This window comes from Larimichthys crocea, chromosome XIV (genome assembly GCF_000972845.2).
Source record: "Larimichthys crocea isolate SSNF chromosome XIV, L_crocea_2.0, whole genome shotgun sequence".
In the NCBI taxonomy this organism is placed as follows: Eukaryota; Metazoa; Chordata; class Actinopteri; family Sciaenidae; genus Larimichthys; species Larimichthys crocea.
Genome location: NC_040024.1, coordinates 8095030 through 8114698, shown reverse-complemented (window position 1 = coordinate 8114698; position 19669 = coordinate 8095030). Strand labels below are relative to the sequence as shown.

Genomic DNA, 19669 nt, shown 5'->3' with positions numbered 1-19669 from the left:
CATTTGACCTGGCCTCTGTCTTTCTTCTTCACCATTTCTAACACATTTACAACTACTTCTACAACTCCAGTGTACAAACAAAGATCAATTTTACTCAAACCACAAGGGGGCGTCATTCTCTACAAGGTTGTAACACAGCAGCTTGATTCAGGCTGTGGACCTGAACTTCTTCACAAAGTCTGTCAGTGTAATCATGTGGTGCGTGTTTACCGGTGTACAAAGACATGAACAAGAGACACAATGGTTATTTTGTTTGTGTTTATTTATTTCTAATGCATTTTATTTTTATTTTTTTTTTATCTGTCCACAAAGTCATATTAGTCACTACTATGTTAGATCAGTTTTCCCTCACTGCAATGGCAGTAAACTACACAAGAGCCCAAACCCAGCATGGCCCCCTCACCTCGCAAAAAAAAAAAAACGATTTGTCATTTCGTCACGAGCGACACCTTCAAAAAAAACGATCATACCTAATAATAGATAGATGTGTAGGATCGGCCCGCTAAATTATAGCCTCGTCCTTTTGGTGAAATCATCTCGATCAGGAGATAATAAGGTGCAATTTTCACATATGTTTGAAAAATTACAAGGAAGCCACATTGTATTCAGTCAAAAACACATGCGGATGTAAAGAAATAGTTTCAATTTTTCCAACTTAAAGACGCTTACGTCTTTGAAGTTTCTTTTGCTCAGTTAGTGAATGGATCTCAAAGAAATGAGGCGAAATACACATTCAAACACGGAAGAGTTTGGACATATTCTATCCCTCCACTGTGGCTGGTGGCACCCAAAACAGACAGTTGATATAATCTCACTTCTTTAAGTGGAAATAGCAGTTATATAAATACACACAGATGGTTAAAATAACCCAACTGTCCATCTTTGGAGATTTAGAAATGTGTATTTCACCAGTTTTCAAAGATGCTCCTAATCCCGTAGATATAAATGAGCTAAAACGGGCTCAAGTTCGAGTGCTTATGGACGCCGATGTGTTCATCTAACTGAAACGTCCAAAAGAGTACAAACGTTGGCTTCTGTGCAAGGAATTTGAAAACGGAGTTTGAGTCAAAGGCTGCCGTTTTACATTCAAATCTCCTATTTAGACAAAAAAGAGGTTTATTTTGAAAATCACGTCATCGCAGAGGAAATTTCTGTCATTAGACATTTCGATTGATTGGCAGGCTGTTTTATTCCCATCTGCCTGTGGGAGGAGTAGAAGGGACCATCACTCGGGTTTGTGCTCTCTTTAAGAAACACAACATCTCTAGTGCTATCTGTACAACATTCAACAACACAGTTCTCTTTTTTTTTTTGTCTTTTGATTTTTCTTTTTTTTAACCATAATGCCAAAACAATAATAATAATTATCATTATAAGAAGAGCATTTTTCCATCTCAACGGCATCGAACAAACACCACACGAACTGAAATAAAAATCTAATAAAGGCCTCAATACCAGATAGTACAACGTCACCTTCAAGTGGTGCTAGAGATAAACAGTTTACGGAGCAGAGAGGGGCATGGAGGGAGAGCAAGCACGAGAGAGAGAGAGCGAGGAAAGGAGGGAGGACGAGGGAAAGAAAGAGGACAGGTGAATTCTTTTGTTTTCTTAAGTTGATACATGCTTTAGTGTCATCTCGGACATGTTTTGGCACCTTTTTATAAGATTAAATATAATATTCATCAGACTTAGACTTGGGCTTTGGTTTACCAAGGGTTAGTAGTAGGACCAAAAAGTAGTCAAACCCTACATCTATAATGATTTTTTAAATCGCCTAAAGGTTAGGTAGTCCATTCTTTCAAGAGTCTAGCCACGCTAGATTATAATAATAATAATAAGGCCTAGTGACCTTGTTTAAGGCCGTACGGGCCTGAGGAGGAGGAGGAGAGAAATCTGACGAAGACACGAGATAAAGATTAGGGGAAGATAGGGCCGAGGTGATGAAGGAGAAGAGTGGGAAAAAAAAGGGAGAGAGAGATGTGGAAGGACAGAGACGGAGGGGAAGAAAGAGTGTGTAGATTTAGGCTAAGTGCTTTTGGTGAGTTTTACAAAATACACCAGGAAGTGCTTGAAACAGAAGGCACGATGGCATTGACAGTAGTTGTTAAGGAGACACCACTAAGGGACTTTCACTACAAAAACTCATAAGGTGCTCTAAAAAAAAGAAGAACTGAAACACATTAATGCACATTAAAGTGTGGTTGTAATCATAGAATACCCCATCAAGAAGTAGTCCAAGTAGATAAATAGTGGTTGGTAACCAGTGTAAGGGGTTAATACGTATTTGTTCATCCCCTGAATATACCTTCAAAACACAAGAATCCGTGAGAAGAGGTTGATTGTTTTCAATTTGTAGCAACAGATGTGTTGATGTACTCTGAATATGAACTTTCTTTAACAACCAGTTCGACGGTTGGATATCTGATACGCTGATCAACAGATTGACCGACAATCAATGGGGTAGATCTATTGAAAACCACAGCTTTACACATTTAAAACGACAACAGAAAGTGACAACTTCCATTGAAAAAACGTTTGGTCTATCGATAAAAGTCAAAATAAAAACAACTACTTTGGGAACTCAAACCTTGCACAGTGCTCTGTATAGACATTCCAACTAGTCTTAGCTCACAAACATTATAATCAATATTACCTATATTGATAACCTTTTTCTGTAAGCATCTTGAAATGAAAATAAACAAAAGTCTGCTTCTTTTTTTTTTTTCTTGTCTTTACAAAAGCTACACATATTCTACTGGGATGTCTATGCATTTGTTAGTGTTTTAATAATTATTCCTACCATTGTCTTTTCTTTTCTTATAAAAAAAAAGAAGAAGAGAGGGAACCTACTCATCTAAAAGAGACACCGTACCCCCGAGAGTACAGTTCGTTTCTCAGATTTAGTCCTGTTTGGCAGGGATACTGCTTTCTTTTTTCGTTCTCTACCCTTGTATCTTCTCTCCTATGGAGGAAAACATTGTTCCTTTTATTTTTTTTCACACAGTTGCTAAGTCTCTGTCTCTTTTAAAAGGGTGTCAGTTGATTGTGTTTGGGGATGGGCGGGGATTTGAGCGACGTCCCTACGGCACCTCAAACAAGACTCCCCGCTCTGGGTTTTGTTCTTTTTCCGCGCATCTACGCCACCTTGGCGACCGAACCCGCGTCCAGCAACCATTGTAAACACTGAAAATTTCGGAAACCGCGACCCTTTTTCTACCGCTCAGCCTTTGACCTCTTTTAATCGCGTTATACATTATTTATATCAATCGCTACTTCTTTTTTTTTTTCTTTTCTTTTCAAGCTGAGCCGCCCGTGTCCGGGACGTCGCGCTACGATGTAGCATTTCTTTTACAACTTAACTATTCACAACACCCTAGAACCACTTTGAACAAATATACTGTACTTAAATTTTAAACTGTATATTCAGATAAAATGAATGACCTATCAGAGCCTCGATGCAAAGGAATACCAGAGACTCTCGACAACATACATGAACAGGCACTAACTGAAAAAGAAAAACTGTTACAAACTTTTTCTTTCTGTTTTTCTTTAGAACAATCGTCTAGAAACACTTTTCAGACAAACAAGGCAGTGATATATAGTTGAGGGAAAGCAAGGGGCCTGCAACAGTTACCTCATGCCTTAAATTAATACCAAATAGCTTAGCTGACGTTCCTCTATATCCTCGTGGGCTGAGGAGGAACATGAAGTTTGAGGTTTCAAACTGCTCTCCTGACCATCTCTTCACAGCTGGCTTCAACGCGGTCAGTATAGTAGTCTGGGATATATAGTCCATTATTAGTGTGGAATTAATGCATGTGGAATGATGCAGGATCTGCCCTAGATCTTATACATGTTTCTTTTTCATTTATCAAACAGGAGGTCATCTTAAAAATCATCTGTCTCGGAGTGAAGCTTGAACAACAAAAAGACAAAAAAAAAAAAAGTGGCCTCTACGCAATCCTGAAAAGATGCATCCATGCTCTTTTGTGCAGGAAGTTTATTTTGTTAACGACCACACTGTCAGAACTGAAGTAGACGAATCATTTCGGAGGAAGCATAAGAGCATTGATTTTTCTCTCCGTCTTTTTCAAAACCTCATTGGTCCTCTGTCCAGAAATGAAAGCATAAAGAGGCAAATATTCATTTGACCCTAATAAACCTCTTTTTCTCTCTCTGCAAAGCCACCCGCCTCTTCTTCATTTCTGTGTCAAATCTAGTTGAAACCATCGGACCCAATTCTCCAATTTAAATGGTGTCATCCATTTTAATCTGTTAAGACCCTTTCCTCTTCTCCCACCATGTGGTTGGAGCTCGAAGCTGGTGACAGAGCGAGGGACATCCTCAGATCCTGGTCCTGTGAATCCTCCAGACTGCTGTTATCCAAATTCTCTTCCAATTCCTCCTCTTGTTCTTCCTCATCCCCCTCCATTTTTTCCTTGGGGTCCAGAACTTCTCTTAAATTATTGGATACTGAGGCCATGTTGGAATCTGGGTGGTTGAGGATGTCGTCCAGATGTTCTGCTGTATCCTCAGATAGCCCGTTCAAGGTTTTGGCCTCAGTTGAGGACCATTCCCCGATGGGTGCCTGGGACTCTGCCTCCCTCACATGCCTCCATATTGTCAGAGAGTCAAGGTCACAGTGATCCGTCCGGGGCTTGGTGGCCTTTGGGGCTCCATCATCATCCAAGGTAGTCGAAGGACCTCTTTTACGCCTGGACTTACTGGTGTGGTTGACCTGGAGATGCATGGCCATCAGCTCTGCTGAGGATGTACGAAAAGGGCAGAACAAACACTGGCTCAGTTTGACCCCTGATGAACTATCCCCTCCGCTATCACCACCACTTACACCTCCTCCTTCCCCTAAGCTCATGCCTCCATCCTCCTCCATCCCTCCAGGTGAGGGGCGACGGGACAGATCCAGGGGTTCAAACCCACCCTCTTGAGTTGAAGGTGCAGACCCTTCCTTGTCACTCGACGGCTGAACCATTCGGCTTGTAGTGAGGGGCTTACGACGGGACACTTTAGGGGCCTTCGGTGGAGGAGACTCCCTGATCCAGCCCCCTTCCATTCCACCTTGGTAAAGGGCCCCCATCACCCCAGAGAGATACCTGTACTGAGTCTCCAAGTCAACATCCCTTAGAGCTGCCAAGGCCTTCCGATGCTCCCGTTGGTCTGGAAGACCCAGGAGCCATGACTGCTGGCTGGGCCGAGAGGCGGAGCTGTCGGTTGGGCCTCGGTTGACCGGGCAGTGGTTGAGCTGGGATCGGCGCTGCTTGCCTAGCCCGGAGGTTCCAGAGGTCAGACTGTTGATAGTAGAGGTGAGACCAGAGGAGGAGGAATTGGAAGAGGCTGCCAAGGCGTTGCGTTGCTCCCTGTGGTGCCGCTGGAGGTGGTACTTCAGCGAGCCCGACTGGGTACCCGCATAGTCACAGTGGGGACATTTGTAGGGTCTCTCACCTAGAAAAATAAGATGGGAGAAATGGTATTGCAGTTTCAATAAGCATCATAACTCACAGCTTTATTTAAACTTGGATGGATTACACGTCAGGCAAGTTTCTTATCGATTTTTATATCATAGCGTAATGAATTTCTTCCTGGAAATTCAGAAAATGACATTCAAACACTCCAGCATTAACTGCTATGTTCCTTTTCTAAACAGTGGGAAATGTAGTTACGCATTTCAAAGGGAGATGGCAGTATTCCATCAGTGATTAAAATGACACTGCTGGGAAAGATAAAGAGGAGGAGGCATCATGCTGGAGGCATTTCAACAGCAGGAAATGTATTACATATGAAAAGCATAAACGATCTCTTTCACAGTAACAAACAAAAGAAGAACACAGCTCTATTGATGGATGCAGATGCACATGCGAAAGTATGAACGATTAGATTTTGTTGCTGAAGCAAATAAAATGGAAAAAAAATGGAGTAAGAAGTCTCGAGGGGCAATAATCTCAAGAGGACAGTAATATCAAGAGAGTATTATTATAATTTGATGCCTTCACTTAAATTACTGACCATGTGGTAATCACTTGATGGCACAGAGAAGCAATAGTGCATGAGGAAAAGAGCTGTACGCTATCATGAATAATATAGCTGTGATGTGATAGGTCCTGTCAGCCATAGATGAGTATTCATAATGGAAAATACTAAATAGATTTCATTAAATGCATTCTGGGCACAGTCTTGCTGGAAAGACTTGGACGTGCTCCAGTTACCAGTTGCTGGAGATTGGTGGCATCTCAGAAATGGAAGGAGGGTCTTAATTTTGATCAGAAGGCAAATAATACAAGATGGCAATGACTCATGCTGATTATGAATATGGATCATATGGAGTGTGAGTGAGTGCTGTGAGAGTTCCAAATTATCATTGTCACCATTCAGTTTCTTAATTTCTGTATTGTTTCTTTTCTTTTCTTTTTTCTTTTTTTTAAGTCTTAAAGCCTGTTAGAGTCTGTTGTTGTTGAATGCGTCTGCTGGAGCGCCGTGCGTCTCTGCTCTACAGTCGGAGTAATCCTTAAAAATTATTTTAGGGTATATTCGAGGGGTACAATTACAGAATGTCTTGCTTCGAAGATAGAAGAAGAAATTCCGAAAGATTAAAAGGCATGTAGGGAGAAATCCGTGAGCATTCGGGATATTTCATGTCACGAATCATTCTTAATCTTAAAATGCCAAAACAGTTTAATTCTGCAGAATTTAGGGAAGAAAGAAAAGAGTACTATTTAATTCCCAGTAAAAAAAAACTAAATGTACCTGTCTTGGGGATGAGGTTACAGGCTAGTGAGAGAAGTACTGCAAATTTATCAGTATTAATCCCTGGAGTGGCTTGATTTTCCTCAAAAAAAAAACTACTAGTGATATACCCTCAAGCAAGGCACTTAACCAGGAGTTGCTCCAGTGGAGCTGCTCAGTTGCCTGCAGTACAGGGCTATGATTAGCGCCGGCCAGCTCTCTGGGGTGAACGTGTTTTAAAAAAAGAAGGAAAAAAAAAGAAAGGTAATGCTTCTAAAGCGAGGATGCTCAATGAAACCTTTCCAGGGATTTCTAAAGGTTAAAAAAAGCAAATGTGGTTTGTTAAACTCACAGCAGTTTCTCACCTGTGTGAACTCTCAGGTGTACTTTGAGATGGTGTGAAGAGCGGAAGGCTTTACCACAGTAGGGGCAGTCTTTTATTCCTCTACCACGCACTCGCTCCCTGGTGGGAACTGAAGGTATGGAGGAGACTGCTGTCAAGCCATTTTCTCCTGCAAGCGTAGACAAAGGTGGAAAAAAAAAAGTAAAGATACCAGCTGGTGTGAAGGGCCCCCCGAGAACTTCTAATTACAACAGAAAAGCAGTATGAAAATATTAATTCTCTTGTGATGATTACACTATATTATGTATGAGCAAACACCTTAAGACTAAACAGAAAAAGGTGTACCTTTGAAGCTTGAGATGACAGAGTGAAACCCTGCAGCTGCTCCTGCTTGTTGTGAACCACCACCGTGCAGTTTTGATTCCTGCCTCGCTTCTCCTGTTTGTTGGGATCCACCACCGTGTAGCTGAGATTCCTGCCTCACTTCACCGGTGCCTCCTCGTCCAAGCCCCGCTCCTCTACGACTACTACCACTACTTTCTTCTTCGCCACCACCTCCTTTTGGGGGCCTCTGAGTGTGAACGCGAGCATGAACCACCACCTGCTGCAGGCTGCGGAATAGCTTTCCGCAGTCTGGGCATTCCCACGGCCCTCCTGCACCCCCGGACTCTTCTCTCGGATCCAGGCCTCCAAGATATGCTCTGACTTGGTCAGCTTCTGTGATCACCGAGCTCCGACCTGGGCCTCGCTGACCTTGCTGCTGGCCTCGCTGGTGGGGTCTCTGCTGCTGCTGTTGCTGCTGCGCTACTGCCAGACTGCGAGCTACCAACTGCCACCAAGTAGCCTGGTCCCCACCTTCTGAAACGGATGCTGTGGTTTCACCTGTGCCCCCTCCTCTAGTTGTCCCCCCTCCTCCTGAGCCTCCAATACCACCGCCACCGTTTCCCATCTCTGCCACCTGAGCCACTGCTTGAAGTCTCTCCATGCAGCTGGCCCCACTTCCATCACTGGGCAACCCTAAGTAGCCTAGGATGGCTGACTTGCTGGATCCCATCCCAATTCTGCTGCTCTCTGATCTTCCTTGTCCACCTCTGGCACCTCCTCGCTGGGCCAGGAGGAGGCTTGAGTAGAGGGCATTGAGAGACTGATTATTAGCAGAGCCTTTGGCTTGCTGCTCAGCACCTCCTGGTCCCCCAAGGGCTCCCAGCCCGGCCTTTAACCCAAGCTTGTTGAGATGTACTTTCATGTGATTTTTGAGGAACCAAGGTTCCTTGAAGCCACGGCCACATACCTGGCACTTATGATCCAAGGAGTCCTTGTGCTTTCGCATGTGTCCCTTCAGGAACCAAGACTGGGTAAACCGCTGTCCACAAGTGTCACAGCGAAATGCTGGCAGTGCGGGAGACGCAGCCACTGAGGCAGCTGGTGTCACCTGTGTGGTACTTGGGGTTGGGGCTGGTGTATGAGTCGGTGTCGGCACAGGGGTGTCTGGGGTTGCAATAACTGGCCTGGAATTGAAGGCCGGTGGCAGAGCAGGTACCTCAGGGGAAGGGTGGCACTCCTGCAAGTGAGATGCCAGGCTCTCTTCTTGGCTGGCAGAGAAAGGACAAAGAGTGCATTTATACGGGTTGTGGAGAATGCGGACATGGCGCGCCAACTCCGAAGCCGTGCGGAATTTTCCTTTGCAAGCATGGCAGCGAAACGTAGGCGCTATGGGAGTAGACGCACCCTCCACAATGGTAGAAGAATAGGGAGAGGTCACAGAAACAGGGTCTTCTGTAAGAGGAGGGGTCAATGGTGTGCTGTCATCCAGTAAAAAGTTTGGGTTCTGGTCTGTCTGTAGGCTGTCGTCTAGACCTTTGACCTCACCGTCAACATCCTCTTCTTCTGTGAGATGTTGGATGAGAGTTCCTGGCAGTAAACGCTGGTTTGGGTGACTTCTGTGATTCTGTGTTAAGTCTTTGTGGTTCTGTTGCATTTTGAGGTGCTGCTTTAGGGGTGCTGACGGGAGTCCGGTCCGGTATAGGGCTGAAGCTCTGCGGTCTCTGTCCAGACTGTGAGCTCGGGCATGGAGAGACAAAATACTTTGGAACCGGAATCTCTTCCCACATACATGGCAGGGAAACCTGAGCGCAGGCCCTGATGGAGCCCCTCCCACTCCTGGTATCGTCCTGGTGACAGTATCCTTCTGAAACAGCTGGAGGTCTAGCTCATCACTGCAGTTACCACCCTGCCCCGATGAAAGGGCCAGCTCCAGGGCTCCAAACCCAGGGACTGGCGCCGACGGCGTGGCCGGTGGAGAGGAGTCCAAGCACGGGCTGCATCCAGCCTCTTGTCCCCCTCCTCCTGGGAACAGAGCCACTGCTGGGGTAGGGGACGGAGGAACTCCATCCAGTCCTTCCTCGTCATCGTCTTCATCAACGTCGTGGTGATTGTTGTTAGTCTCCTCGTGGAGGGGGAAAGGAGAGAGGGAGAAATAAGGCGTGGTGTCCAGGCTCTGAGGGGAAGGTTCGGGACTGTGAATGGGCAGAACGACCGGGCTGTCGGGTAGAGAGAGCAGGGTGTGAGGAGAGGAAGCCTGAGGGCTGTGGTCCAGGGATGGCAGTGTTGGGGGTGACTGGGGTTGTTCACAAGAAAGAGACAACACACACTCCGGCGGAGAATCCATCCTCTATCAGTACAAAACACAGAGAGGCAGATAGTGAGCGAGGGACGGATGAGTCAAGTTAAAAACCTGGAGGAAAGGTTAAATTTGCATGTTGCACTCCACAATCTTGTACTGTAACACGAGCTCTAACATCGACATACAAACAGCATTAGTTTTAAATGCATATGTGTGAGAACAGTGGAGAATTACCAGCAGTGTGTGTGATGTTATGCCATTCTTTAGTGTCTCGGCTGATGGGGGACACACTTCTGTTGCAGCCTCCTCCTTTAATTTTCTGGGAACAAAAAAACAAAAAAAAAAACATGATGAATAAGAAACTTTAAATATGAGTTATTTGCAATCAAACACCTAACAATTATTGCACTTGAAATTATGCCAGTTTAAAAACACATTTAAGCACATAATTGAAGCCATTATCTAACTAAAGACTTTAGGTAAATTAGCAATATCAGTGTCGGGGCGTAGGCGTAAACGCTTTTGAAATATCGAGCGTTGAATTGCGTGTAGCAGATTTATTTATTTATTGGATAAAAACCAACTCATTGAATGCATTCCATCACGAATGCTAATAGCAGAGAATCAAACGCGCGCTCGTCTTTTAAAGCGTGTTAAATGTTTGATTCTTCATTCACTTCTCGGGCACGGCGTGGGTGTGCTGCACGCCACGTTTTTTCTTCGATGTGTAACAGGTGTGCACCTGTTCTCGCCTGCATGTGTTCACAATGCACTCCAGCATACTGTTAGCACATATGGGATGATTAGCCGCCCGTGTGAATATGCACCGGTGTGTATCTGTCTATGTGTGTGTGTGTGTGTGTTTAGCAGTTAAGGGCACCAACCACAGGACATGGACTGTCCCAAACAGGATGGGCGCGCAATGTTTGGACTTCCCCACACACCCTTCCTGTACACTCATACAGTAGCAGCTTTTTTTTTTTGCTTAAATCAGGATTGTATATGCACATGCACACACCCACACACACATACACACACACAATCTATTGTAGCATGCAAGCAATATTTTTTAAATCTACTGTCTGGGTGTGGTGGCTCTGACCCATACACTGCTTAGTCATGGTTACTTGTTTAAGTAAAATACAGATGTAAGCTTTATTCTCCTGTTGTGTTGAGTCTACTTGCAAACCATCAGGCCGGATTACAGAGTCAGCTGAAACATAAAGTGTGATATACAGCATATTGAAGCACGCAAGCACTTTGGCAAATGCGAGCCCCACACGCCCAAATATTTTTTCGAGTGCGCAGCAGTTTGCATCATTTAAAAAAAAAAAAAAACGGATTTATGCACATCGGCTGTTTTTTTTTTCGTCCATCACTCGGTTTGGAGTTGAGGAGCGGCGGCAGAGGCGCCCACAACAAAAACAAAAGGTCATCAATCATTGTGGCGAAACAATGGAACATCTGTGCTCGCAGGTGTGTCGCCCGTATTTGTGTTCCCGCCGCGTTACGGGCACATATATGTTTATATGATCTGCTGGATTTGTATATATATGTGTGTGTGTGTGTGTGTGTCACCCAGCCTGGATGACAAAGAGATTCTCATGTAGCCAGTTGACATTTTAGCTCAGCTATGACTCACATGGATATCACACCATATCAATCACACACACACACAGTCACACACACAGAGTCCTTTCTTAATCCACCATTATTGTTCCTTCTCTCCCTGTCTTCCTTCTTTCCCTTTCTGTCTTTCTTTCTCTCCCTGATTCATACTCTCCCCATCCCCCTCTCTCTCATTCTCTCTGCTCCCTCCCTCCGTCTATTATTCACTAATTTTCTTTCATTCTCTCCCTCTCTCTCTCTCTCTTTCTTTCTCTCCTGCAGTGTTGCCAGTTGGCGGAGTGCCAGGGAATGCTGATATCAGCTGGTAGATTGGGCCCTGCCAACATGGCGAAGAGCAAAAAAAAATGAGAAAGGAGGCAGACAGAGAGAAAGAAAGAGAGAGAGAGAGACATACAGTGCAGTTACAAACTGGGCAGCGTTAAAAAAAAAAAACATTGTCAGAAGCCATGTGAATGAAAATGATTTAATGTGATTGCCAGCATGGTGTTGAGAGAAGGAGAAGAAGAAGAAGGGGGGGAAGAAAATAGGGTAAAGAGACAGACATGCTGGAACAGAGAGGGATCCGAGTGGTGGAGTGGAAGGCTGGGGCATAACACGAGCAGAGAACAACAGATTTAAAAATCATTTGAAAAGTCAACACACACATCGAGGCAGACAGAGACAGAGAGAGAGAGAGAGAGCGGGGAGGCCGGCTATCTAAATGTATCTGCAGCACTGTTAAGTCTGATGGCATTATCATATGAATATCACCATCACAATGCATTGTTCTACCGTGACGGTGGCTGTCGCCAACCACCGGCCCTGTCATGCCAATAAAGTGTATTTGGATAGATGGAGAGAATGAGATAAGGTGCAGCAGCATAAAGGATGCAAGGAGGGGGTTGGGTGACGGAGGGACAGAAAATCAGATTGGAATCAGGTGGAGCAGAAGCGCACGGGGAAAAAACAAAAAACCCAAAAAGGTGTAAATGAACCAAGAAAACCAGCCAGCTCGAGCACCTCCGGACGTTTGTCCACGTTACCAACAAATCTACCCAATGTTTCACCACGCAGGAGACGTAAACCAAATGAATACTCAGAAAAACTTCGTAGAGGTTTCTATGTAATGTCCGAGGACGTCAGATCCTCCTGATAGTTTCACTACGTAGAAGTACGTAGCACAAAGTTACAAGAACAGACGTACCATGGGCAGAGTGGCCCATACACCTCATTACCAAAATCTGTTATTTAATGATAGAAAAGTTACACGATGTTGCATTAAACTAACATAAAAGCTTCTTCAAAGATCTGGATTCAGAGCTTCAGTGATCCTGTAAGCCTAAAACAATGATATACTGTGCTCCTACCAAGCATGCAGTTACAACTCCGGCTGTAAAATTCACCTAAAAAGCAAAAGGTCACATCTAGATCAGAGTTTAGTTTGCCTGCTCTGGACTACTGTAGAAAACTGGCGGTCCACATTGGCGGACAAAACCACAACAGTTCTTATCCTGGGGTGATGAATATTGTAGTCCAACCCTGCAAAGAAGAACTCCTAAATCTTACACACTGGACCTTTAAAGGTCCGAAAGAAGGGAGTCAACGGAGAAACCTTTTTGCAGCGTTGCAACAACGTTGCAATTCACACTGTAATGACAGCTTAAAAGCATATCGTTGTTGTGTTAAGCACTTCCACGATGTTGTCATTAGCGTAATTGCAGTGTAACTTTGCGGGCGCAGAGATAAGCCACTTTACCTTCGCTGGAAGTCTTTTTTTTTTTCCCTACAATCAAAAAACGCTTTAAATACTGATAACGTGTCACGAGGTGTGTTCAGAGGGAAACGGAGAGGGGTTGCTTAGTCATACACATCACATCCACGATGCATAGTTGCCAAGGGAGTATGAGCACAATATGTTCAGACAAGTTTGATGTCATTGTGTAAATATCCACTGAGTGATAGAGTTTTATTGTGGAGGCAGTTAGCGCAGGTTCCTACATGCCAGAAACGCTACACATCATAATTGTAAATGTGAGGGTGTGAACACCTTTCACTTAGTGTTTTTAACAGTGTGTGTGTGTGGGCAGGAAGTACTACATCTGCTCAGCTTTGCATGAATCATGTGTAAATGTTCCGAGCTTGTACGTTAAGATAATCCACCGCCTGTAGCGCCGGCTTGTGACCTTTTTTTTGTTTTTGACTTGTTAGTAACCGAGCAGTAGCTACTTGGTAACCACTCGTCACAGTTTGCATGATTAAGTTTGCGTGATTGGTTATTTTAAGTTTTTGGAGTTTGAAGACGTCTCCGCTTTTTGCAAATGACCCCATCGGTTTGTTTTGCAGCCCGGATTCCAAGTTGGGAACCCTAACCCAGCGCCGGTCCTGGCCACATTTGCGCCCTGGGCGAACACCCGTGCGCCCCCATCAGTCTGTCCGCCGCCCCCGTCTGCCTTGTCAACACCCCACACCCGGGGCGCCCGCTACGCTAACTTAATGGGCGGTATCGAAAATTCGCGAGGTTTTTTTCTTTTTCGGGCGCTCGTGCGCCCCCCACGGAGAATGCGCCCTGGGTGGCCGCCCACATTGCCAATAGCTAGGACCAGCCCTGTTCTAACCTGTCCTCTGGGGACACTGAATAGTGAAAGGAGGACACAACAACTACATTTGTGTTGTCTCCTCTATTACGCCTAAAAATAGACACCTCCAAGGTCTCAGGCCTGGCCCCCTTAGGGCATAAAGTAAAATGCGTATCCGCAGGCCGAGCGTGTACGTCAGCCTTACAAGTGTATCTTTTTTGCAGCTGTATTACTTAAATGTGTGTGTGTGTGTGTGCTGTGAGGTGTCCTTTGGGGATAAGTGGGTGTATGAGAGACTGACCACAAAAAAAAGTGTATAAGAGAGGATGAGCAGCTGAGGGAAGAGGAGGAGGAGGAGGAGGAGGAGGCGAGGGGAGTCCGCTCTCTGTGCGGTACAGTATAATTTGGCCCTGTGGTTTTTTAGCGCGTGGTCACGTGGCGAACTTCCCCACAGACGGTATTCATTTCCTTTACTTCACCTTTCCCTGAACCCCCTGCTTCACTCCAACTTTGTCTGGCTCTCCCCTCCCCTCATCTTCAGCTCCGGCACTGATAACGGTGGGGAAAGCCTCCAGACGAGGCCGGTGAGTTCAACCACTCGTGGTCCCGTCAGGAAATAAAGGTCTCCTTCGTTGGAGTGAACTTTTCGACATGTACTTTGTGAGTCAGATGAGGAAAGAGTTTCAAATGACGATGCCACGATGATACACTCAGCCCCCGACTCTAAATCCGTCCACAGCTCATTCATCTTTTTGCTAGATCTGGGGTGGCCACCGGCAACATTCTTGGAAAAAGTGGAAGGAAAATGTTTTATCTGCTATCCTGTTGCTTTCTTCCTTCCTAACCTTACCACTTCTTCTCCTCTGCCTCCCCCTCGACCGTCCATCTCCTCCTGCTCCTGCTCTTTCTCTGAATGAATTCCTCCTCCAGCGGAGAACACGAGCCGACAGTTTGCCGAGCGCCCGATCTTGGGAGTGCCAGATCTGAGCGAGTGAATCCGAAACGTTGGAAACATCACAGCATCATCTCGGGCAGAGAAAACGAGACTCCAGCTCCCGAGTCACGCGGGGCCTCGCGCTGTGTCTAAACCAATGAGCGGAGGCGGGCGCTTGACTGACTGCCGTGATTCAGGATTACAAGACCGAGGGCTTTTTAAAAAATAAGAAGAATTGGTTTGGAGCATGGAAATGTCATAAGCAAATCACTGGAAAGGCTTATCTGTGCGCACTGAGGATCACCTGCGGGGGCTGAGTGAAAAGAAGCAAAGGCAGACGAGCGTGCATCTGACAGGTGAAACGAACGCCTACGTCATCGAGAACCCAACGGAAAACCGTCCACGAAATGACGAACGCCCGGATCCGAAATCCAAAAATTTGACACCCTTCCATCAGCAGTAACCCCCCCTCCACCTCCTCTGAAGTGTCCTTGAGCAAGATGCCGACTACCCACGAGCCCACAGGGATACTGACCCTACACTGCGACCTCCTTGTGGAATATGTGTATCAGACATGTGAGCACCTTTTAGAACAAAATAGAAACTGTTAACATGGGTTGATTCTTTGTTCACCCTTGGGAAATTTGCAGAGCATGTGTTCTCTTTCTTAGTAACACCTTGCTCCATGCGCTCCCAATTACACTTTAATATATATATATATATATATTTGAACGCGTGTCGATACTTCGGTGTAATTCAGGGTCACCGGGCACCGTGACTTTTTATACAAGATTGGAAAGTAACTTTTCTGTCAGGGGATCTGAGCCTAAAGGTGAGAGTGTGATCAGAAGGAACTAGTTTGTGTTTGTGGGACCAGACAGAAGTGTTTGTAGGTGGAGTAGAGCGTGACGAAAAGGACGAAGCAGACTTTCCTTGAAGGTGTCGGGGTCAGGGTTCGTCCAAGTGTTGCACACACTGACAAAGGAAAGCTTCTTTGCCGTCTCACCTCCACAGATCTGAGAAGCGGCTGCACATGTCGGATCGTTTCCAAAAGTTAGAAAGACTGACGGATGCAACCCTCCCTGCACAAATCCTAAATTTGCTAAAGGTGTTGGAGGAGCACGCTCTAAGCAACCTGTGGGTTTCCTCTGCTCACCATCTCCATCTTTTGCTTGACCTGCTGTCAGAAATCACAGCGGACCCCCTCTCTCCTGCTGCTGACCTGCTTTAGCTGCTACCGAAATCCTGATTTCAGTCGGTCAGGGGGTGCACAAAGCGGAGAAGCGGAGAAACCATCTACCTGTCCGCCACCTCTCGCTGTGGAAAAATCAGTTTGAAACCGGTCTGCAAACTCGAAGCACAAGTGGCACAAGCGGCGTACTATTTAAGTAAGACCCTAATGCTCTAAATACGCACTAATCCCGAGCAGCTAGCAGAACTCTCAACAGTCTCAAAATGTCACAATGCAGTAGATTCTCCCTAACTGAGGGCAAGCAGGTGCCTCTCCCGCAGCGCACTAATGACCCAATTATATCAATCAGAAGCCTTGATTGGTGCTACACTCCTCTCCCTTTTACTCTGTCTCTTTTCTCCCTCGCATACAATCCCCCCCCCGCCCCAAGAGCCACCTGGATCGGGGTGTATGTGCCCCCTCGAGTACAGTACAGTATGTACAAAGATGGGGAGGAGGAGGCGTTGATGGTGGCTGTGGAGGAGGAGGAGGAGGAGGAGGATACTTGAAAATACAACAAGCAGAGACAGGTCTGAATGAAGCATTAAAAAAAAAAAAAAAAACATTAGGCGCTTTTTTAATGGAGGTGCCAGTGTCTCAGATTCATCAGGACTCGGTATCGGAAAGTAGACAACCTGTAGGGCTGCAAGACACGGGGAGACTTTTTAGTTTTTGGAGTTTTACGGTTTGAAAAAGTCTCAAATATCAACGAGAATGTGATTTTATTCTTTTACAGATGGACTCAGGAGGGGTTTCACGGAGACACGGTGCAGTTCAAAGATGATCCGATGTGTCAGAAACACAACATCCCCCTGTTTATAGGACAAGCCGAGCAATGTCAACCTACTTCCACCAGCGTGCACACGCTCTCAGAGAGAGAGAGAAAAAAAAAAGTGTGACATTTGGGGCTGGATGTATAAATAGGGCATTTCAGGATCCTTAAACATTTTCCATTGGTTGTGGAAAAGGCGACAGGGAGCGTCTTTTTGGTCAAACCCAGATGACACGTCTGCGCCTTATCTCAGGAGGAATTTCCTCCTTGCCCCTGTGATGTGCGTCAATAACGTGCAACCATTTTCAGTCCCTCTCTCTCTCTCTTTCACTCTCTCTCTCTCTCGCGGCCATCTCAATTAGAGGCACATTAATGAAATAAATAACCATCAACAAACAATGCACTAATAAACAGCAGAGATCAGCCCTGCCGCGCAGATGCGGTGCGCACAAACCCAAAAAAAAAAGAAAAAGAAAGAAATGCGATTAAAAATCAGAAACAGTGGGAACGTAGTTTTTTTTTTTTTTTTTGGAGGGGTGGGAAGTCGGGGGTGGCGTGTGTGAATGTGTGTGTGTGTGTGTGTCATGTCAGCCTATCTATCCTCTCTCTCTCTCCGCTGCTCCATTTTGTTCTTAAATTTTCTATACAAAAGATTAAGGGAGGAGTGAGGAGCGAGAGGAGGACGGGGAGGAAAAAAGTGCCATCATGGATTTCATCTTGCCAATCTCCCCCCCCCCCCAAAAAAAACCAAAAAAAAAACCCGACATCAGTCCTTCCCCTGATAAAAAATAAAAACATTTTGATCATGAAACCGGGAACTTCACGGTCACACTTTGCAACACGCCACTTTGTCGAGCTCGCACACGGTGGAGGTGATGTTAGGACAAGGAAACGCGTTTGTAGTAAACAGTGGAGTAAAAAAAAAAAAAAAAAGGTGGAGGGCAGACACTGCGCACATCACGCAGCGGATCAAAGTGGCGTTTCTGCTTATCTGGGTTTGGGAAAAACAATGCAACACTTCCAACAAGCCAACAAAAGAACGAGTCATCGCGTTTTCGGTTTTTGGGGAACATGCAACAATCCGCTCCGAGCTCTCTCTCCCGTTACGCACCGACAAACTTGTGCCTTCTTCTTTTTGTTTTACGCCAAAAAAGAAAAAAGCGACTTTTCGTGTCGTCCTGCAGGTCAGAGGCAGGATCAGGAGCAGGAGCAGGAGCAGGAGCAGGGGGAGGTGGAAGGAGCCAGAACTTGGTTAAAGTTCCGCGAATTCCCCCCGAATCCTCCTCTCAGACACTTTTCCTGCACTTGCGACCATTTTAAAGAGTCTCCACATGTTTCCTGACGGATCGGGAGGAAACGTGAAACATGCGTGCGTGTTTTTTTTTTTTTTGTCATGTCACGGGCTATAAGGAAATAAAAGGGAGAGAGCTCGAGGACAGCTACATGCAATGATCGGCCACGCGCGCACATACACCGGCTTTACATACATGACACACACTCACACACACACACACACACACACACGTTAAAGTGGTCCGGAACGCGCGGTTAACATACATCCAAACATACATGCATCATGCCAAACACACACACACACACACACACACACACACACACTGGAATTAAAAATAGAAATAAAAATAAAAACAAACTATATTATCCCGAGTGTGTGTGTGTGTGTGTGTGTGTGTGTGTTCCTCGTGCAAAGAAGAAAAAAAAACCATTCGTGATTAAATTCAACAAATATATTTTTTAAAATTATTTTGGAAATGTTTCTCCGGCCGCGTGTGACGGCTCGCGCATAAAAAGTGTATAAGATGTAAACACAGATCCGGAGCGGGTTTATCCAAAAAAGAAAAAAAAGATGAAGTATGGATGAAGATAGAGCATATATGTTCAAAGTAAAGACTCAGTGTACTTACGGGAGAGGCGGCGAGCAGATTAATGACACGACACGTCATGATTACGTTTCACTTGAATTAAATACATTACGAGTTGGGAAAAAAATGGAAATCAGGGTTGTATACAAGCATACGCCGTTTCCCCCTCCCTCCCTCCCTCCCTCCGTTTGGTCACCCTCTCCTCTCTCTCTCTCTTTCACTCTCTCCTCCTCCTTGTCCTCCTCCATCTCCCCTTTTCTTTCCCTTTCTTTTTCTCCCTCTTGCATTTCTCTCTCTCTCCCCGTTTATTGTACAGGAGTGGGTGAATTAAAAAAAAGAGAAAGAAAGAAAGGGAGAAAGAAAGGAGGGGGGGAAGCAGAGGAGAAAGTGGGAGGGAGAGTGATGTAGGTTGGAAATGTTAATTATAATCTCAGCACGGGCACCATTTTACAACGCTGTCATCTCCTCACATTTGTATCCTAAATATGGCATCTGGGGTGGCGGGGAGCTGACAGTTTGGAGAGACGGTCTCTGTTTCTTTCAGTCGTGGAGGAAGGACAAGAAGAAGGAGGAGGGGGAGGATATGTATAAAAATAAAAATATATATATAAATATAAAAAGTTTCACACCGATGGAAGTGTGTTTTAAAAGTGATGACAGGCACGAGGAATGAGCTGCTGGTGTTGTTGGTGTTGGTGGTGGTGAGCCACCCCGGAAGCACATGGACACTTCCAGGATGGGAAGACACAAAGTGCACATATTTGGATGCAGGGTTCCCAACATAATGTCCGGGGACCACTGGGAGTCCCTCGGGAGGATTGCAAGAGGTCCTAAGCAAAAAAACAAAACAAAAAAAAAAAACTCCTGGTGTGGTAAGAAACATGAAACACTGTGACCTCTGACTCTGTTTATAAGAAACAACAGAACAAGAAGAACTGGAAGAAAAACACATGAAACAATGAAA

The 19669-nt window shown here is 45.4% G+C and overlaps 1 protein-coding gene across 3 annotated transcripts; it reads right to left on the bottom strand.

Moving 5' to 3' along the window:
- Nucleotides 1–244: 244 nt before the first annotated feature.
- On the bottom strand, nt 245–18897 carry znf219 (zinc finger protein 219). 3 transcript variants are annotated; one of them, XM_019266618.2, is made up of 5 exons: nt 18748–18897; nt 9939–10023; nt 7427–9752; nt 7158–7250; nt 245–5460 (listed from the first exon to the last, which is right to left on the bottom strand). In XM_019266618.2, the coding sequence occupies exons 3-5, from the start codon at nt 9747–9749 to the stop codon at nt 4268–4270; spliced, it is 3609 nt and encodes a 1202-aa protein (XP_019122163.1). In that variant the 5' UTR covers nt 9750–9752; nt 9939–10023; nt 18748–18897; the 3' UTR covers nt 245–4267. The 3 variants fall into 3 exon arrangements, with proteins under 3 accessions (XP_019122163.1, XP_010737755.2, XP_019122164.1); XM_010739453.3 differs by having other exon boundaries at nt 7104–7250; nt 18748–18896; XM_019266619.2 differs by lacking the exon at nt 7158–7250.
- Nucleotides 18898–19669: the final 772 nt, after the last annotated feature.